This window comes from Phodopus roborovskii, unplaced genomic scaffold, assembly GCF_943737965.1.
Source record: "Phodopus roborovskii unplaced genomic scaffold, PHOROB, whole genome shotgun sequence".
In the NCBI taxonomy this organism is placed as follows: Eukaryota; Metazoa; Chordata; class Mammalia; order Rodentia; family Cricetidae; genus Phodopus; species Phodopus roborovskii.
The window spans coordinates 1688495-1710314 of record NW_026126486.1 but is presented as its reverse complement, the minus strand read 5'-3'; the positions used below and the strand labels follow the sequence as shown (position 1 = coordinate 1710314).

The 21820-nt window shown below is 49.6% G+C and overlaps 1 protein-coding gene across 3 annotated transcripts in view; it reads right to left on the bottom strand.

Moving 5' to 3' along the window:
• Positions 1-17645: 17645 nt before the first annotated feature.
• Nkd1 (NKD inhibitor of WNT signaling pathway 1) overlaps positions 17646-21820 on the bottom strand; it is a 68738-nt gene continuing 64563 nt past the window's right edge. For all 3 annotated transcript variants that reach the window (XM_051195086.1, XM_051195087.1, XM_051195089.1), the window contains 4 exons: positions 21269-21416; positions 20729-20813; positions 19667-19794; positions 17646-19113 (listed from right to left, as the gene is read on the bottom strand). In XM_051195086.1, the coding sequence (XP_051051043.1) occupies positions 18521-19113; positions 19667-19794; positions 20729-20813; positions 21269-21416 (954 nt within the window). In that variant the 3' untranslated portion in view covers positions 17646-18520. The remainder of the gene's footprint in view (positions 19114-19666; positions 19795-20728; positions 20814-21268; positions 21417-21820) is intronic.

Below are 21820 nucleotides of genomic sequence, written 5' to 3'. Positions count from 1 at the left end.
ATAGTGTCTGGAGTCTGATGGTGGGTAAACAAAGGCCAGTTTGCAGGGGAGAGGCAGAAAATCTTTGAACAACTTTCAGGCAAGGCAAAGTAGACCTAGTGACATCTGTCATTCTGACAGAAACTCTTGGGGTTTGAATGGGACATTCAGTGCCCAGTTTGCAATCTTCTGGAAGCCAGTGTTTTCTCTTCAAATGAGATATGATACAACACACAAGAGGCCAAAGCTGAAATTCTCGGACAGGCATACCACCATGGGGACCACCACCAACTACGACAACCATGTCCAGTAACTCTGCTAATACAGAGAGCCTCAAGATCACAGAAGACATGAATAGAAGAAGAGCTCAGATGTTAACTCAGATCTCCAGGCTCCTGCCTCCCATTCTGGGTTTGTTCTGTTCTAAGTGTGTAAGGAGAACAAGATGGATTTTGAAAATCCATTTTTTCCCCCAAATTGGTACCAGGGCCTCTAGTTGTCATGTGAACAGAATCAACCAGTCACCACATTTTAGGCCCTCCTTTACAGCACTACTATGTCAAGCTTGGGGTCACTGGGACCCTGCACCATTCGCCATGGGGTCAACTGCTGGCTCTGTTGCCTTCACCTCTCTGCACACAGCTCTGCACAGCTGGGTCCCACAGCTGCCTCTCAAGATGTTTTGCTTAACATCTTTAGTTCCTGTCCCTGGAGTAACAGAAACTACATGTGTCTACAGATGGGAAAGATGCTTCTGGAATGTTCTCTGGGGCAGTGAGGAGAGGCAAGGGAAGTACCTCCATCCCAAAGATATGTGCAAGTGTTGCTGATGTAGCCTGCACAGCTCTTTCTGGAGTTAGCACCTGGCTATCCACCGCCCCTGCCACACAGGGGACAGCTCTCTTTGAGTCCTAGTCCATGTCCTTCAGATAGGGAGGGACACCGCAGCCTTCACAGCCTCTACTCACTCCCCCTCAGTTTCCCTGTTTGGAGGGGCATTCTTTGCTTAGGACAGATGACAACAAATTAGAAGATTTGAGTCAGGTTCCAGAGACTGGTCTGGTACCCAGATACAGTAAGGCCGTGTTCTCTCTGAGTTCAGAAAAGAATGCATCCCCTGCCCTCACAAACCTTCTGGAGGCTTCCAGAAATCCTCAGTGTTCTTTGTAGGGGCAGCTCTTCCCACAGCATGCTTCCAGATGCAACTCTGGCCCTCAGAAGTCCTCCATCCCATCGTCACCTTCCCGTCTTCAGGACTCCCTTCTTCTGACCAACCTCCCTCCTGTCTCCCTCCTTGCTTTCTACCCTTTCCCTCCCAGTATCTTCATCCCCCACTTCCTGCTGGTTTGACTTTTTGTCTTGTGCTGGGATGGAGCCCAGGGCACCACCCATGCTAGGCAAGCACTCTGCCACTGAGCTGCTCCCCACACAGGCCCGTTTATTTTCAACAGTCCATGCTTTCATTAGACCATGACTGTCCCTCAAACATCTGTGTAGTAAAGGCTTGGTTCCAAGGGTGGCCTGTCAGTGGGTAATGGAAGCTTCAAGAGCTGGGGTCTGGGGCCACAGGGGATGTGTCCTGAAAGGGGATGGTAGGACTCCAGCCACTTTCTTTTTCTTACTTCCTGGCCATGCTGTGAATGGCTTCCTCCATCATTGTCTATTGGACCCCAAAGAAGCTGAAAGGAAGGAGTCTGCCCTGTCTGTAGGTGCCTGTAACCCTGTAACCTCTAAACTGCGAATCAAAATAAAGTTTGCTTCCTTATGAGCTGAATATCGCAGGTGTTCTGTCATAGTGATGGAAAGCTGAGTGACAGGCATATCCCATGGAGATGATCCAGGAGTCCCTTTGTGGCCTAGTGCACTACCTCACCTCTACAGCCCTACAGGGATGCAAGCATGGCTTGATGTTCTGCCATCACCCCCTTGATGTCCTTCATAGTTTGGGATGTGTATGTAAAGTGTGATTGATGCACTACTTTTTAACAAGGGTCTCACATTTTTGTTTTGCACTTGGACTTGGAAACTAGGTAACTTGTACTGGTGTGGATAGATAGCAGACATCAAAATAATAGCTCTTGGATGGTGCCTAGCACTCCCTGGGGGAGACAGACCCTGTGCATGCCCAGGATCTACCCAGGTTTAAGCAGAGAAACAGAAAGGGCACAGTGCTGAGGTGGGGGGGTTGTGAAAACTGTGGAATGACCAGGTTTCTCTGGTTCCTCCCCTCTCTCTGTCCCTTACCTCTATCCTTAAGTAACTAAAGACACCTCAGAATCAGAGGCAGCAAGGCCCAAGGTCTGGAGCCTGCTGCCAGGTGCCACAAAGGGTGTGAAGATTCTCTGCCTCTGGATGTACACCTGGATGCTAGCACTAGGAAGGCCTGAAGCTCTTCTAATCCACTCTACTTCAGCACAGAAATGCAGCCTACCCAGTGGCTGGTCCCTAAAAGCCCTGAGACCTGACGGAGCCATCTATCCAAAATACACCAGGAAAAAGCTTCCAGGACCCCCTCTATTTTGTCAGATTCAAGTTAGTGTTCTGTTGTTTTTCATTTATTTTTTTCTTTTTCTTTTTTTCTTTCTGTTTGTGGGTTGCTCAAACCTGGGACCTTGTACATGTCTGGCAAGGCTTCACCTCAGCCTTCCAGAGACAGTAGAGGCTTCTGCTGCTTTTCATCCACAGAAGAGTCTAGAGCAATGGTCATCATCAACCTGTGGGATGTAACCCCTTTAGGGGTTGAGCAACCTTTTCACAGGAGTCACCTAAGACCATTGGAAAGCACAGACAATTATACTGTGATTCATAACAGTATCAAGATTACAGTTATGAAGTAGCAAGGAAGATAATTTTATGGTTCGGGGTCAGCACGACAGGAGAAACTGCATAAAAGGGTCAAAGCATAGGAAGGTTGAGAATCACTAGAGTCTGGCACCTGGCTTTCCAGTGTGTTTCTTTTCATGGATTTTCTTATGATGATGTTATGTCTGTAGTGGGGGGAACTGCCCCTCACTGACACAATGCATTCATTTGGAAAGGTGATCTCTGCAAATACTGATCAGGTTAATAGCAACTATGAAGGAGGTCCTGAGGACAGTTCTGTCCTGAGACATGCTCAGAGAGGGAGGGACACCAAGGGTCAAGGAGGGAGGAAGTCTGGTGGACACACGAGTGTAAGGAGTAGGCAGAGTTTTCCTATCCTAACCACCTGCTTGCAATACTCCCAAATAACTGACATGGAGACTCGATATTAACTATAAATGCTCAGTCAATAGCTCAGGCTTGTTACTAGCTAACTCTTACACTTAAATTAACTTAAATTACACTTAAATTTTTTTTATCTATGTTTTACCACATTAGTTGGCACCTTTTCTCAGTACTGTATGCCTCTCTCTGTCTGTCTGTCTCTCTGTCTGTCCGACTCTCTCTCTCTCTCTCTCTCTCTGTCTCTCTGTCTCTCTGTCTGCTAGTGACTCACTCTGCTCTTCTTCATCCCAGTATCCTCAATTTGATTGTCCCACCTAACTTTATCCTGCCTTGCTATAAGCTGGTCAGCTTCTTTACTAACCAATGAGAGTAATACACATTAACATTGTACAGAAGGTTTATTCCACAGCACAGGAGATCTTCAACTTCCAGCTTGGGATTTTATTCCCACTGGATGCAGCCTTTCCCAGCTGTCATCCCTTATGCAACAAAGTCTGTGACTTCTGTGATTATGGAAATCCCTTTGGCCAGAAGCCATCCCTGATCTGGCTAACCAGATGAACTGCAGGGCTGGCAGGTGAGGGACCCACTCTTAGTATCAGAGCTCAGATAAGCAAGTCTTCAGTTGTAAGATCATGTTTCCACCCAGGACCTGCCAGTGACTGCCTTGGCAGCCTCTGCCAGAAGAATCTTCCTGGGCTGCGTTTTAAATGTTCTCTCCTTTTGCTGTGATCAAAGGAATTGCTTGTTCCCCTGATAGGTGACAAAAGATGTCAAAAAGACTAATGAGCTAACAGGGGCACCGCCCCTTTCCTTTTGCCTGAAAGAAAGAAACTAGGGACTGGATAGCATTTAGGACTTGGGGAGTGTTACAGATATAGGGATGGAGTCTGCCACAGGTACAGAGGAGGGTACCCCAACCTGGCAGGCTCCAGCAGGTATTATCAGTTGAGTGGGATCCCAGCATCTTACATTCTCTGGATGCACTCAAGCCTCAAGCACTGTAGGCTCTACTACCCAGCTCTGAGGCTGTGTGCAATTCAGAACCTGTCTGTCATTGCATACTTCTGAAGAGCATGTGACCTCATCAGAACCAAAGAGAAGTGGTCTTGGGGCTCTTTTAGATGGCTACTGGAGGATGCTTCTTTCTGCTGATGTTGGTGAGACAAGGCAAGATTGAGTTCCCGGGAGCTTGTCCGTAAAGAACTAAGGAAGCAGAGCCCTAAACAGTGAGAAATAGACACCGAGTTCAGTTGATTTCAGCACCTAGATCAAACTGTACCCAACTGGTAGTTTTCTTGTCTGTTTGTTTGCTTAGGCCTGTTGTGATTTCTCCTGTTTGCGGTTGTAAAACAACAGCCATTTCATGACCTTTTATCACATAAGCATACCTCTATAGCATGTGCCTTCTGTAAGTTCTTAAGAACTTAGAAAATAGTTCCGCCCATCTATCTTCACTTCTAGACATCATCTTAACCCCTTCTGGACTCAGCACACACCAGCATGATAGAACCTGTGCAGCTGGATATGGTGGCACAAGCTTGTAATCCCATCACAAGAATGGCTAAAGCAGAAGAACTGCACATTCAGGACCAGCCTGGGCTACATAGTAAGGCCTGGCCTCCTCCCTCAAAGACCATCAAGATAGATCAGAGAGCCTGGGTATGGATGACCAAGCTTGAAACCTGAGCTCATTCCCCGGAATCCACATGGTAGAAAGAGAGAAGCAATGCCTGTAAGCAATGCCTCTGACCTCCAAAGGTGCCATAGCTCATATGCAGGTGTATATGCATATAAACATACAAATAAATAAGTGTTTTTTGATTTTTGGGTTTTGTTTTGTTTTTCAGGACAGGGTTTCTCTATGTAACTTTGTAGATCAGGCTGGCCTTGAACTCACAGAGATCTGCCTGCCTCTGCTGAGATTAAAGGCATGTGCCACCACTGCCTGGCACAAATAAATAAAAGGGATTTTAAAAAAATCTCTGCTAGCAGGTGCATGTCTAGTGAAGGAAACTGAGGCCTGCTCAAGTTGGGTGCCGCAGGATAAGTTCCTGGCGGGGGCCACACCTGTATAGTTGTTCAGTCTGGAAGTCGTCCCACAGAATGAGACCCAGTAGAGTGGACCTCTCTGTCTCTGTCTCTCTCTCTCTCCAACTTGACAGTTCCATTTTGCAGGTGCAAACACAGAGGTAGCAGAGACATTTGACACCCCCTACTATATTAGACAAGAACTGTGTGTGAGAGAGACACAGAGAGAGAAAGGGACAGAGACATATCATATGTGATATATATTTTCACTATTATATAAGCATTAAATTCAGTGTGTAGATAATAAAAGGGACCTCTTGGCTTGACTGACATGAATTGGGCCTGGGAAGTTCAACAAGTGTGTGCACACTGGAGAGGCTGAGAACATGGTAGCTGGCCAACCCACTACACTGGATTGCTTCCGTAGCCCCAATCTGGTGCTGAAAGTGTGGAGGATCCCTGGAGAGCTGCTGGCCTCCCATCTGAGTTCTGATATCAGCAAAGGGTGACAGCCTCAGGAGCTGCAGTGACAGTGTGACACTCTTAGCAAAAGGTAAAGGCAGGCAGCGCTGTTCCTCAAACTTCTTTCTGTCCAGGTGACCTGTCAGAAGGTGCCAGTACTCAGAGGGTGTGAGGGTTCTCTTCAGATAACCCTTCCTGAACCTTCCCTCATAGACCCATCCAGAGCTGTTTCAGGGTTCCACAGTGGCTGCCTCTCCCTGAGGAGGCTCCAACGCTGGGTGCCTCAGCGATCCCAATCAGTTGTAAATCTGGAAGTTTCCTGGAGAGCCACTGGTTCCTAGTCCACGGAGGAAGCCTGGAAACAGTGGCTCTGATATCAGCAATGGAGTCAGCAGCAGCAGCAGCAGCAGCAGCAATGGGGTAAGTGAGCTCTAGACTAAGAGGGAGGCCCAGTTAGCAAAAGGCAGTGTTTCCCCTCTGCCTTGCTTTTTCGTCAGATTGCTACAAGAGGGGGCCACCTACAATGTATGTGCATGGTGTGTGTGTGTGTGTGTGTTCCCACAGCAGTTAAAGCAATCAGGGCAGTTCTTCAGGTGTAGTTCCATACTCAGGTGATTCTAATTTACGGCAGGTTGTGACATCAAAACGAACTGTAATAGGTATGATGGTAAATCTTGGTAGTCAGCTTGATAGGATCTGGAACCAGTGGAGACACCATATTTGAAAACTGGGCCCATGACCAAATGGGCACTTACTGTTGTAGTCTGCTTCCCTATTGCTGTAACAAAACACTAACCAAAAGCAACTTGTGGGAGGAAAGGATCTCAGCTCACACCTTATAGGATGCAGAGCATCATCAGGGAAGTCAGGGCCTTTGCTGCTGATGTGTTTTGTGTAGCTCTGGTTCTGTAGCCCAGGCTAGCTCACCCTGGGATTGCAAGCCTGAGCCACCACACCTCAAGGGTCCCAATCCTTGAAGAACACATGGGGGTGGGGGGGACGACCATGCAGATCCTCAGTGAAATGCTGTGGGAAGCGCGGGCCCAGTTTCTGTGTTTCTGTCCTGACTTTTGTTAACAGCCCTCCAAGCTTCCTGTCACATGCATTCAGCTCTCACTCATCAAAACAAATAGCGTCAGCGTTTTCGTCTGTGCAATGGAGACAGTAAGAGGCTCACAGAGTGCAGCTGATGATGAGACAAGAGAATCTCACATAGGTGGGGCCGTGGGGTCTGGCTACACAGTGGCTCTTCCTCCCCCTCCCTGGAGAGGTGAACTTCCCAGTGCTCCCTTCAGACTTCCTTTTTTCTTCTTAAGCTTTATTTATTTATCATGTATAGTGATCTGCCTGCATGTGTGCCTGCAGACCAGAAGAGGGCACCAAATCTCATTATAGATGGTTGTGGGCTACCATGTGGTTGCTGGGAATTGAACTCAGGACCTCTGGAAGACCAGCTAGTGTTCTTAACCTCTGAGCCATCTCTCCAGGCCCTCCTTCAGATTTTAAATGTTTCTGTGAACAAGAAGCCTGCAGGCCACAAAGCTTAGCTGGGCCTTGCTTTCAGCCAGCCAGGGTAGGTGACTCAGGAGGCAGCTCTGGCCCTCTCTCCCAGTCATGCTGTCTCAGGAGAGCTACCTAAGTAATCTTGTATCCCAGTATCCAGACAAGATCAGCTCCAAGCCCCAGTGATGTTTGTCCATACACAGATGTGGTTGCAAAACCTACTATAGGACAAGCAAGGTCACCACAGCCACCACGAGAAAGCCTAGCTGAGTTTCTGGTTAAAGCTAGGAGGGATTGCATCTGCCAGGCCACATGCTATTCAAGCAAGGATGAAAACACAGACACCAAGTGTCATCTCTCAAAGGATGTCTCAAAAGGATGAACAGAGCAACAAGTCTTTCCTTGTAGCATCAGTCCCTCACCAGGCTCTTGTTGGGTTTTGAGCAACATCTGGGAAGCCATTGGATAGTGCTTAGAATGTCACTGTGTTTGACACTGGCCCCTGAACCTTGTCATGTTAGACTTCTAAGTAGACAATGAATTCTTATTAATTACAGCTTGCAAAGCAGCAAAGTGATCCTTCATTAGCTTAATTGCCTCTTCTATTTTATCAGGAAATTGTGTTCCTCAATTCCTAATCCCCATATCTGATGCTGCCAGCTGTTCACATGTGATGCTTGAAAACTGTTTAGAGGGTGCTTGTCTGTCCTGTCATCTCCACACACACATCCTCCCCCTTGCTTTCCTCAGAAAGGAGATGGCAGCTCCATGCCTGGTCCAGGTCAATCTGGTCCCCAGGTCAAAAAGACTGGACCTGTGTTGGAAGACAGGGAGGAACCCCGAGATCACGTGTGGCCTTCTGCATCAGTGTGGACTGTGGATATCCCCATCCTTGCTGATGGCAGTGTAGGGATGGCCCTCCCTGCTCAGACTGGCTAATGCATGGTAGAGGGAAACATGCAAAGATTTGCAGATGAAGAAAACAATCCACCTGGGACTGCAGAGCAAATGCATGGCCATGCAGGGCTTCCATGCCAGTGGGGCATCACCTGGAATGTGCCTGCATGTGAGGCAGAGGCAGAAGGCAGACGGCACTGTGCTTTGGGAAGTCATGTCTCACTTCCAAGACTGTAGGCTGGGCCACGTGACTTGCTTCAACTAAAGACATGGGAGCCAGTAGATGACCACAATCACCCTACATCTAAGTGGTCAAGAGACACTCAGAGAAGGGAAGGCCTGAGAAAGGAGGCTGGGGTATGGGAGCAAATGAAAGCACACACCACAGTGCATGAGGCTCTGAACTGAGGGCAGCTGTTATAGGCCGGTGGTACAGTGTCCCAGCCTCACAGTCCTCACCTGTAAAATGGGCATGATAGAGAACCTGCAGACCACAGTGGCTTTAAGAATCAATGGTAGATTTTTCCCAAGGGCTGATTTGCCTCCTCCGAACTCTGGACACCTGAACAAGGAAGGTTCCAGTAGCAGGATCAAGGGCCTGTCTACCCACTCTCAGGCCAGGAAAAGGGCATCTGCCTGAACTTGAGCCAGGGTTCACCTGGAAAAGTTGAGTATTGAACTAAATGTACTCCAGACTCATAGAGCTGTGGTGGCTGACTGCCGCTTACATGTCCTCCTAGGGCAGACTCGAATCTCATCTTCCTGCCAACCCTAAGGCCTTCTTCCTGGCAGGAAATGAGGAGTCCACACCCCTAGGAGCACACAAGTCAGAACAGCATATACCTGCATCCATTCTGCATCCAGGAGCTGGTCACCCAGAAACACTTTGTCCTGGTCTGAGAGGGCCATTGCCCCCAGCAGTGTCCTGACACTGACTGGTTATCTCCAATCTTGCTCTCTGCTCAGTGTACATTTTGGAGAACCCAAGCTAAGACCAGAGGTGGGAGAGGAGAGACAAGCATAGATAGGCAGCACCAAAAGGAGCAGCAGAGTGTGCTGGCAAGAGAATCCGGAGAACGCTTAGCGTCCGGGGACCTCAGGATGAACAGTAGGCGAAGCCAGAAGGTGCAAGTGGAAAAGACGAGGTGGGAAATGGGTGTGGGAGTTACTCTGAGGCCCAGCCTGGCATGTATGGAGCCGAGTCCTTGTCCCCAGAGCCATGGGCTGAGTCTGTATGGGGAAACTTGACCGTATTGGTGTGCAAGCATGCTTTCTGTGTGTGGTACTAGGAACCAACAAAATGGAGCAAGCCCATAAAGCAGCTGTCCCCAGGCTGGGAGACAAGGGAGGAATTGTGGATGGGCTACTTGGAGGACTCTCTTTGTCATCTGCCAAGTTGGGAACAAGTTTGAGGGTGAGAGAGTGAGTTCAAGGCACATGCCAGTAGAACTCTGTTAGCCTGAGAATAGTCACTGAAGCCATGGAACAGATGAGACCCAGGAAGGGAGGCTGAGGGGAAGAGAAGGGGGCCAGGACTGAAGCCTGAATGATATCACTGTTAGAATAGCCTTTTATTTGTAAAGAACCAGCAACGAATTCACAGACAGGTGCCATGGACCCATGTATGACATAGTTTTAGAAGGAAGATGAGGTAAAGACGAATGTGACAAACCCCAGGCTAGAAGAAATGGAACAGGCTATGATATCAAGAAAGCAACTTCAGTTGAGACTTAGTTTGGCTCCAAGTGAGAGTGTTCAAACAGAGTGAAGTTTATTTCTTCTCACAGAATAGTCTAAACACAGACATTCACCCCTGGCATAGAGGCCTTGCTCCTCCAAGTCCTTAGGGACAGAGCCTTCTTCCCGCCACCCCTCCATCTCTAGGGTATAGTCTCTATCCTCATGATCCATTTTGGTGGCTAAAATTGTAGCCATGACTTCTGTTTTCCATATAGTTAAACAGAGGGAGAGACAGGGTAGAAGAGTTTATATGTGTATAGTAAGCCACGTCTAAGGAAGGGCCCCGGGAGCTACACTATTGACCAGGAGTTAGTTACATCATTTAATTGTGAGACAGGCTGGGAAGGGTCCTTACTCTTGAACTCTGAACCAAAGGCTGCACTGGTAAAGGAGAGAGGAGAGGGAAGACTGGGAGTGGGGTGGTTGGAGGGCATCTTTGTAGAGTCTAAGGGCAAATGGTGAGCTAAGGGAACTGTGGTTGGGACCCAGACAAACTGCCCTGAGACCAGGAGACCTGCTACAGAAAGGTCTCATGGGGTCAGAGACAAATCCATGGCAATGTGGCAGAGACAATGACCATTGTTCATCTGACCTGAGAGCCCTGGACCCCAGGCAGTTGTCATGAAGATGAGGAGGTGCTTGGAATGCAAATGTAGATCCCAAAGACTCTAGGACAGGACAGCCAATGGATGAAGAGGAAGGTGGCCAGCACAGGGGAGCAGTTGAGGGACCTAACAGGAACGAGGGAGATGGAGGGCTTCCTGTCTTCTTTGGAGGTGGATCCAGAATGGGGTCCAGGAATGGGTGGCTACGGGGGAGAGAAGGAACATCTTTGTGGAGACATATGTCACAAAACTGAGACCTGAGGTCCTTGATGGCGACAGTATGTCAGAGGGTGGGAGACAAGACTCTCTGAGCCACACCCTCAACTCCAGCTACTGCTGAATACATTTTAACTTCAGGGTCACTATGACACCTCTCCTAGATCCGGATGGGCTCCCAGGAAACAGACCTCCCCTTACCCAACCTCAGCTGATCCTCTGAGCCCCCACCACCAGCACTCTAGGAAGCAAGGATTGGGATCCTCGGCAATCCTAAATCCTAGGCTCTGCCTGTGCAGGGATCAGCTGAGCCTTAGTGTCATCTATCTCCACTGCCCGCACCTGCCTTTCTGTTTAAGCCTCTGTGTCACCATAGCTGTGGTGTCACCCAGTGAGCTAAGCTGCCCCCAACAAGTGACTGAAGGAATGAGTGAATAATCTCCCAGCTCCTGGGCTCTGTAAGGGTGGGCAGTAGGCGGGTGGTGTGTCTACCGGAAGCTCTCTATACTCTCCTGAAGAGCAAGATTACAATGGGAGTGTCCCTCAGCAGCGCCTCCCTTCTGTTTGGCTTCCTCCTTCCCCTCCTGGTGTTTTACCTCAAAATAAACATGTAACCAAATTATTGTCTTGAAATCCCCTCCAGAAAAAAAGCCACATAACTGGATGGCTGCCAGGTACTACAGGAGCTGTAACTCAGTGGTGGCCTCTGGGCCCCCCACAGCCTACTAGTCTCAGGCAGCTGGCCAGATGGCTGCAGCCTTAACATATCACAAGTACCTCGAGGACTACACCTTTACATCTCATAGGCCATAGTCCATCCACAGGACCTTACCTAAAACAATCAATAGCAAAACAGATCTCTTTGCCCAGGCTAGTTTAGCTACATCCTTAGGGACAGAAAGGGTGTCAGGGTCAAACATAAACCCAGACATAACATCTTTTCCAGTATAACTGTCCATGGTGAGTTCAGAAAATCATGAAAATGGCAGGGTGACCCTTCTTGCCAAGAAGTTTCATTTTGTCATCTCATCTCATTCATTCATTCACTAAGTACATGTAGTGTGTTTACTAAGCCCCCTCTTTGGAGCTCCCAGGCTTACTGTTAGAGGGGATGGGGGCAGATAAAAACAACACAGGAAACTGTATGGAAATGCTGGGGTACAGGGTCATGCTATTCCCACAAAGTGCCTCTTCCAAGGCTCTCCCAAACCCTTCATGCCCTGTGAGCTCCTTGGGTGTTCTAGGCCTTGTGTTGATACATCCTTGGCTGGCCCAGAAGTGTCCTAGTATCCCTACTGCTGTGACCCTTGGAAGCAAGCAGAGGCTATGTCAGCAGTGCTGACCTTAGCCTGGGCAGCCCCACACTGCCACCTCAGACCCCACAGGAGGGAGCAGGCAGCTCCCCCCCACACACACACATACACACACATCTCCCATCAAGTTTTCATAAAAATCAATTTCTGTCCCGTTTTTGCAGTGTACATAAAAGGCTGTGGCATCAATTAGCCTTCGGTCCCTCCTATCCTTTCCTCCTGTCTTTTTTGGAAGCCTCTTTGTAGGAAAATCTCATATTTCAGCAATTTGCATCATCCACACATTCTGCTTTGAAGTTCTAAGTTATGGTAAGAAAACGACCCACTTATCTGCCCATAAAAAATGTTCAAAGCTTATAAAGTCCTGAAACAGATGTACATTATCATTGGATTTGCGGCCTTTTTGCTGGAGCGTGCCTAATAGCTTCCGCCGCCCCTGGCCCCTTTCCCACCCCCATGAGCACAGCCTCTTCATAAAAACCCGCCCGCCCCTCGGCCCTCCTGCACCCCCTCTCTGCACAGAACCCCGCCCCCAGCTCCTCCCCGCATCTCTTCTTCACAGAAGCCCTCCCCTTGGCCCTTCTCAGCATCTCCTTTCCACAAAAGCTGGACCCCGCCCCTCCCACGTCTCCTCTCCACAGAAGCCCTCCCCCTCCTGCATCTGTCTCTGCAGAAGCTGCTCCCCACTGGGCCAGGCAGACTTCAAAGGTCCTGGGTTGCCTGTGAGAAGCAAAGCACAAAGTGGGAACATAGGGGCTTTTAAAATCCCCACGTTAAAGTCAATATTGTACCCTCCCTCCCCCGCTTTGCTGGCAGAGGGGTGCAAGTTCGTTTTTTCCTTTCTTGCCTCCTACCACCAGTTCAGCTATTACCAGGGGGGCATGAAGGGCCCAGATGTCCATCCTTGCATGCCCCACCCCTTTCTTTTAAAGAGTTTGTTCTTTGACAATGTCACATATGTATATAATGTATCTTGACCAAATTCAGCTCCATCTCTCAATTCTCCCATCCTCTCCAGCTCCCTTTGGAACTCTCCTTCCTGATCACCCACTAAGTCTGATTTGGATGGCTGTGTGGGCATGGGCTGTGTACTGGACCAGGGGTGACTTACCACCTACTATGTCCTCGAAGGAAAATGACTCCCCCTCCCCCAACATTCATGAACTCCCAGTAACTCCTTAAATAGGCATGGGGCTTCCTTACCCTGCCCCACCCATGGTATTGGGTTCAATCTCATGCATGTAACCCACAGCCTCTCTGTGTTTATAAACGCAGTGGCCCATGCCACGTACAGGAGACACCTGTCCCATTCTTTGGCTCTTAACATTCTTTTCCAGTCCCCTCTTCTGAAATGTTTCTTGAGCCTTGGGGGCAGGGACTTGATATAGATGTTCCATTTAGGGATGGACACTCAACAGTCACTTATTTTCAATTAGGACTGAAATTTGACCAAAATATTCACTTTAACCAGTTATGGGTCTGCATTAACTACTGACCATTGCAAAAAAGAAGCACTAATCTATGGGTATAAACATGACTATTTACAAGGTGGCTCACCCCTGCCAGCCCAGGGATATGACCTCCCCGGGCTTTTGATGATTTACAGTACCAGGCATGAATTTCCTCCTGCGGGGCAGGCCTCAGAAGCAATCAGAAAATCCTTGTAACCTTGTGCCACCATTGTACCAGTGGCACATCTGCCTGGAAGGTTGGTATTGAAGCATCCAGGGCTCACCGTTGGGTAATACTGATGACTCTTCTCCCCCAGTAGTCTGAGTAGCACCCCTGGCAATATGAAAGTCATTAGGGAGTTTCAGGCCAGTTCTAGCTTGACTTCTGTCAAATCTAAGTCATCTTGTCTCTTCAGCGGTAGGGTCTTAGGATCCAGTCATGATGGCAGCCAAAATCAATGGCAATAGATGTATTTGGGGCATCTCTGGGGACTCCCTGACTAACAATGGATAAAGATATCCCAAACCTGGCACTGGAATCTTTGTTTAATAAATCATGGTTTCTGGGAGTAGCAGTCTCTGCTCATGCATGGTACCTCTGTTTAAACTCCTTTTTCAAAAGATTTATTTTTAATTATCTTACAAAGCAATGGAATTTTCCAGCTTTCCCATACACCACTGGTTTTGCTTAACCTTCCCCAATCCCTCTGCTCTCTCTACCCACTCTGCCTCCAGCCTTGCTTAGACTCATCCATATCTTTATGCTCATTCCTAGACTTATAGAACTGTGAGCTCCGTGAAAGCCCATAAAGATGAGGTCTGCTTTGGTTCATGTGAGCACTTTTGATTGACATGAATACTCTTCCTGACACAGTTGTCGATCACTACATACTGGGAAAGTGTATACGGATAGAGTACTCTAGAGATAAACATGGTAGGGGTGTGGTCAGGGAATGGCCAGCTGAATCTGAGATGCTCATCTCTGAGCAGTGAGGCCCGATTCTTTGTTCTGTCCAAATCCTGCTCAAGTTTGCCAGCTCCTTGTAACCACAGACTGATGAGTTATAAGTAAACTGTAAGACATTTGGGGCACACACAGGCCAACACTTGGTGAAGGAGGAGGAAGGAAGCCAGCGCTGAAAAGGTTGGGCCGGAATCTCAGGACGATGGTGCACTATGAGGTCAGAGTCAAGGGATGTGGGACCAAGTAACTAACCTCAGTTATGACAGCTAGGCTCTCCCTTTCAACCCTAGGACATGACTTGGTGGGGTCAGCCAGGGCCCCTGCAACAAATCCCGCTAAAACCCCACTGTTCTTCTCTTCTGCACCCCAAAATATCCACACCAGAGTTCTAGTCTTCAGCCTGCGCCTACTGCCTGGGAACAGAACAAGCACACTACAGGAGCTGGGGAGCAGGATTCTGTGACAGCAATGCTGCTACCCATTTGTGCTTCTAAGTCGATCACCAAAGACACTTCTCAGGCTGGGCCTGCCTGGAGGCTGTGCAAAAGCCTAGAAGTGTGAACCCTTTAGTCAGCTCTTCAGGACTCTCCCTAGCACTCAGCTGGGCCCTCAATCTCTGGTGAACAGATAGAGATTTGGTGGAAAGCACATAATTGACATGAACAGGTCTGAACAGAGGTTCCATCCTTGACAGGTGCCATAGTGGGCATTTTCATGGCTGTTCATGAACATGGGAGAAAGACACTGAAATGGAGTTGCCTGGCTGCTCATGCCCAGCCGGGGATGAACAGGGCAATGCCCTGGCCTCTTGTTCTTGCTCATCATGGCCATGATGCCTAAAATTCAGAAAAAAAAAAAAACCCAGATACTTCTCCATGCTCCAGGGAGGCTGGGTGCTAAGAGCTCAGGGGCCAGGGAAGCAGCAGCTGTGCCCGGGAACTGGGTCACATCTACACACAGGCTCCAACTTTGTCTCCTACCTTCCTCCCTCTTTCCTTTCTTCTTCCGGCTCCTCCTAATTATTTGCTATAACCACTTTTAAGAGGTCACTCACAGTAGCTTCAAAATAGACACCACACTTGCTCTTGAAAGCAGGAGCTCTATGTTGACACCTTCTGCCACTTTCTGTCTGGAGTAAAGAGCGAGACAAGTTACATACAAGGACCTGTGCTGCGTGTCATAGCAAAGGATGAGAGACGACCCAAAGAGACAGTGCTCCTGAGCAGGAGAGGGCTGAGCAGCTGTTAGGGGGACAGAGTTCAGTGACTCAGGGGGAGGTCCCCAAGTACACTGGGCTGCAGAGAAAAGAGCCTAAGAATGAACACTATGCTGCTCCTTGGATAAAAATAAAAGAACAGGGTGGGGAGGGGATTGAGCATAACTGCCGGGTTTTCTCTCTTAAAAATAGATCAGAAAGGAATAGTGCAAAATGTCAGTATTTGAAACTTCTGGGTGGTGAGTTCAAGGTTACTGCTACACACAACTGCTTCAAACTCTGAATTTTTTTTAATTAACAAAATTTAAATGGGAGCTATTCTGTAAAATGCATTCATTCTAGTGATGAAGACAGCAGCATCTGGATGGTGCTCACAAGGGAGAAACCCACGGCACATCACTTCACGTCAGGCCTTGAGCCCCTGCAGTCTTTGTCCCAACCACCACACTGCACCGCGGTCCTGGAGGGCATCTGGACATGGATGCTGGGATGGAGCCTGGTGAGTTGCCATTTACTCTAGGCTTCTATGGGCTTTTATGGATGAACACAGTACTATTTTTATAAGTGGCTTTTAAAAGTTAGCAAGAAGTAACAAAATCCCAGAGCAGCAGGGACCTCCTTCCCCGAGCTGAGGACCTGGAGTCAGCAGCTCCTACTCCCTAGGCAAAGTTGCTTGTGTCGACTCTGGGCCTAGAGGTCGCTGGGTTTTTTGTTTTGTTTTGTTTTGGTTGTCCCCTCCCCCATCCCTGGTACTGCTGTCATCGTGCTGACCCTGCCTGCTGTGGCAAGTGGGCACATACCAGGTGGGCCATGGTGATTGTTCTAGGGGTGATTACCTTATTCAAATGCAGTCAATCACAATCCCTCATCAGGCTTTTGTCTCCTAGAAAGTTCTTTCCTCCTGGCCCTGGACCCGGAATAGGAATATCCATCCGTAGCTCAAGCCTGCTGACATGGGGTGAGGGTGTGTGTGTGTGGGGGGGGGGGTGGGCTCAGGAACAAACTTCTGTTTCATTCACACTGGATCCTGTCATCTCAAAGCCAGCTGCCACAATGACTTGCTCATTTGGTTTGGTTGCGGTCACCTCCTGTGAGTTGGATTCTAGTCCAACAGAAACTCACAGCTTCATGTGAGGAAAAGCCAGGGCTCATACCCTTCACAGTGTTAGGGATCCTGAAGACTGGAACCCAGCACTGCCACCTACCGCATATCTCCAGCAGGTTTTTGACCTCTCTGAGCCTCAGATGCAGTCCCTGGACTTTTACTTCCTGCTTCCTCATAGTGATGTCTTGAAGATTGCATCAACCAGTCCCAAGCACACCAGCAACCAGGACAATCAACACCATAAAAACAACCATTGCTCACTACCTCCAGATACATGCTAACCAACCATGCTAAACTCAAGAGACAGGGACAGGACAGACAGCCGCGATCATTTCTTTCTGGGGTCAGACTTGGTCTGGGCCCTCAAGAATAAGAGCCCATGTAACTCCTACCCCTCCCAAGCTCTTCAGCAGATGCCACTACAGAAGTATGTGGGAAAGGCAGGGAAGGGAGTCAGGACATCCACCCCTGGGTTCCACACAGCCTGCCACATTCGCTGAATGAAGGTCACAGCTCCAGGTGACTTTCAACCTCACCTCTCAGGTACAGGGGTGGCTGAGTTAGTCTGGGTTCTACTCTCCCTCAGTGTTGATAGTCACCTTTAATTTAGCCCTCCTCAAACTTCTCCACCAGAAAATGTCATCTGTATTACATACAGGTCCCAACTACTTGACAGTGGCCCTTTTCTGGTTTCCCAAGGCCCTTGTCTGATAAAATCCTGTTCTGTGAAGTATGCTGCCCCAGGGTCTCAGCTGCCATCCCCAGTCCACTCTAAGTTTCTATACCCAAGCAGGTTTCTCCAAAACTGCAGGTTTCAAACCCAAAGAAATGACCTCTTCTGAGAGAGGGATGGCTGCTTACATCCGATGGACAGGCGGCCCTTACATGAAGCACATGGGATACATCTGGGTAGCAGGAGTTTCCACAGAGCAGCGCAGTGACTTCTGCATGCCAGCAAAGATACCTGAGAGTGTATTTATGGAAAGATACCGAGACACGGACAGGCAGCATCTACCTATAGATACGAAGGCTGCTAGAGAGCCACAAAGTGTATTTGCTGATGGCAAACTCAGGTTTCACACTCTCCATCATACAATGGTGCCATCTTGGGAAACCACACTTCTTTATGTGGCTGCTTCTCTCGGTAGCCGTTTCCAAAAGGAGAAGGCTGGCTTCAAGGACAATCCTTAAACAGGTACATCCTGCAAAAGCAAGTTGGGGGGGGCAGGAGGAGAGGGGTGCTTCCACACTGTGCATGGAGAAAGAAGGGATGGGGTTGGCTTGGGCCAAGGCCATGTTCCCTTTGGAAAGGTGAGGCAGTAACTCCACAGCTAAGGTGTCTAGGTTGAGGTGTGAAAACACAGGGCAGGGAGGCCATCGCAATGGCAGTCCACCAAAGTCTTACAGTCAGTTAAGGGCGAAGTCAGACCAGAATAACACTGAGAGGTAGCAGCTGTCGTCCTCTGGAGCTCTTGAGGGTCTCTGAAGCTGGGCCAGGCAAGGATGCTCTCCTGGAAGAGCTTGGAGTGGGGCGGCTGGGCGGAGGACGCCTGTGGTCTGGGAAGATCTGCGTGGACCCTGCAGCTGGGGTGGCCCAAGGACCCTTCCAAACCCAGAGTCACTTCTTGGGTGCGTTCTACAACCCCCACAACATATAAATAAAAGTTTAGTTCTGTGTTTCCATATATCTTCTACATGAAGGCTAGCTAAATATTAGTGGAGTAACAATAATTATTAATAACAATAATTGTCATAATTATAACAATAATTAATAGAATAATAATGCCTTGAGGCGTGGGGGCGGGTCCTTCATGTGGCGGCCTGGTGGGGTTTAGGGCTGGTAGAAGTGGTGATAGTGGTGGTGATGTTCATGGTGGTGGTGGTGTTCATGTCTCTGCACGGCCTGCCCAGCCTGGCTCTCATACACCACCACAGCAGGCAGCTCCCTCACCTGCTCCCGCCCCATGACGGTGGCACCTCCTGCAGCCAGTGGGGCCTGCAGACCCCGGCAGCTTGCCTGGGTCTCCTTGGCTCGATGCTTGTGCTTCTTGTGCCCCAGGGGTGCCAGGGTGGGGAGGAGGGCTGGACTGGTGGCCAAATGGGCAGAGGGGGACACAGTGTGGGCAGTGGGCACCAACTGGGGCTTGCTTCTTGCACCTCTGGCCACGTGGCCCATTCCCATGTTCTTGCCCTGGGCCTTGGGGGACCTCCCAAAGTGCTTGCTCCCATCCTGAGTACCCCGGAGCCGTCGCTGGAGCTCTGAGGCCTTGGCAAATGGGGTGTCAAGGAGGTGGAAGGAGCCCGGGTCCACACCTTGGGGCCTCCGGTGTGGGATGTGGGCGGCTTCTGGCTCGTGGGAGCGAGAGCGAGTGGGGTTGGAGATTCGAGGGGGCAGCTCTGACTTCTGCGCCACCGATGGGGAGCCTGGGAACCAATCCAACAGATACTTCGTGAATGCCAGCCCACTGTGTACACTGGGCTGCCCTGGGGTTACCAGGGGCCATCGCTTCTCTATCTGAGCTATTGACCCTTTCCTGTCCTTCACTGCCCTGCAGGAAAGGGAAGCTTCCCATCTGCTGAGAGGTCGGGCAAGATGATGACGAATGGGGTGAACTAAGGTGGGCGGAGCATTCAATGTACATATAGGGAAATTCAGAGGAATCCCAGAGAATGCAATTTAAGAGGGAGCAGGAGTGAGACAAGGTCCAGGGACACAGAGGCCGGCAGAGCAGAGCTTTCCTGGACCAAGCATCCACCAGAGCTGTGATGGCCTGGGTAGGACTATTATTGCTTTTGCTGGATTTGAAGCCCTCTCATTCTCTTGGGTGTTGCTCAGCTTTGCCCAAGAATTACTTTCCTTTTGAAAACATCTTTAATGTTAGCTCCTCTGAGAAGAGCCTCTCACATGTCCTCAGTGAACAATGGCCGCTACCCAGCACTGTGTTTCTGGTGTAGGCCCCACCCAGCAGGCCCTTACCGGGTCCAAACTGAGACGTGTAGTTCTCTATCCCCGCCAGGTCTAGGTAGTGGTTTCTCCTCTCGATGTTCTCATCCACACAATGATGGTAGCAGCCGGGCTGCTCCAGGTGACTGTCACCCTGGAACCTGTGACAAAAAGTATGTTGAGTAGGAAGAAGCACAGGCCCTGAAGTCTTCTGGGAAGCCACCAGACCACCAGCTACCCGTATTTACGCAGCTCATCACTCGTTCTCCTCTGTGACTTGGAGAAGGGAGTCTGAGACAGAAACCTCACAGCCTGGGATTTCATCCCAAGTTCTACTCAATGGACCCAGCCCCACCAGTCTTCAGCCAGCCTGGAGCCTGCATCAGTTAACTGTCCACCCAGCAGTGCCCTGGCAATGACCTGTCTCCTCATGTTCACATCACGACTGGTCCTGCTCCAGCCAGGCCCTTTGGCACCAGACATGCCACACTCGCCCGCTGCCCTGATGCCATTATGGGGTGTTTTTCTCTAAACAGCCTACCTTCCCCATTTATGCAGATGTGACAAAGGAGGAGATAACTGCAGAGTTATAAGCCCTTCTCTATAATTCTGAAAGTAAGAACTCTGAAATTGAAGGTTCTCATAGCCCACCGAACAGCCAGGCCATCCTAAGGGATCGGAGATTTGGGGTTTTGTCTCACTGCTATGAAGGCATGTGCACATAGACTCCGGTAGAAAGACCAGTTGTGCTAGGTCCCAAGGTGCTGCCCTAACCCCATGTATGCCGCACAACATGTCAGGAACAATGAACACATGCTAATCCAGAGCACATACAGAGAATCTGAAGCATTTTTATATTGAATACAGTGAAGGGCTATAGCTCGGGGAGGGGGCTGTTTGTTTTTTGTTTTCCTGTGTTTTGTCTTTAAATTCAGAGTCTGATTTATAAATCTGTGCTTCTGGAATAAATCCATGGCCCCAGCAAAGGACCCAGAATAGCACCTGCTACTCAAAGTCCTTCATGCATATATCCAGCTGGTGCTCAATATATGTTGACGGGCATGAGGCTGCTGCCTCTGCTTGTGCATGCCATACCTGAGAGGGACTCGCTGCTTCTTCTCCCAACCACGAAGCTCCTCAGCAGGTTTGGTGTCTGCCCGGGGCCTCGTGCCCTGCAGATCTGTACTCCAGAAACCCAAGAAACACTAGTCAGTACCTACTCCTGCTCTGCCAGTGACTGCCTGGCAGTATGCCCTCAAGCACCACCCACCATGCTTCACCACAGCTTTGTGGGAACTTTGGGTGGGCTTGCCCAGTGAAGACCAATCCAGATGCCTGTCCCATTAACCTCTCCAGATTCACAAGCTTCCCCCAAGGCTTGGCCTGCTACCCTCTCTACTACATGTTCCTATAGCTTCTTGTTATACCCAGTCTCATCTCTGTGCCTTTGCTCACACAGGGCTTCCCCTGCCTCCCCGCTCCCCCCCCCCCAGCACAGAGGTCCTTCAAGGACCCGTTGAAGCCTTAAGTAAACCGAGCAACACTCCATGGAAGCTGGCTCTCCTCCCACCCTCCCGGCTCACTCGGGTCCTTCCCGTCTTTCCCAGAGTGAGTACCCATTCTGACAGCTCTCACCAGTATGGTTGAAAAGGACACTCCTTTTGCTCTGGCTCCCATCAGGGGCCACAGTGAGCTTCACCCGAAGGGTCTTGCTTGATGTGGGGGAGTGGTTCACAGAGGAATCGACCACCTCATAGATGGTGTGCAGTAAGCTGGTAATGTCCTGTTTGGGAGGAAGCAGGCACACCATGTACTCTAACCTGGAAGTCACCAACTGTCTGTCGCAGTGCCGAAGGCCCCAGCTCCTTCCAAGAGAGCTGGAGGAAGAATGGTGGGTGTGGTCAAAAAAAAAAAAAAATCTCAGGGAGGGGATGAGGAGCAAGAGCACAGAAGGAAGGGAATTCATGGGCTCAGAGTTGTGTGTGACTGTGAGGGCCACTGGGCCTTCAGTGGGATGCGGAACCTCCCTAAGTCACCTTACCCAGGCAGTGGAAGAGTTTAAAACCCAGCTCTCAACCCTCCTAGGTGAAAGGCAGCCAGTGAGGCTACATACCCGTGCCCACCTGGATTATGCTCCCACCCACTCCTCTGTTGAAGCCATCTCCAAGGACAGTGTAGCTGGACTTG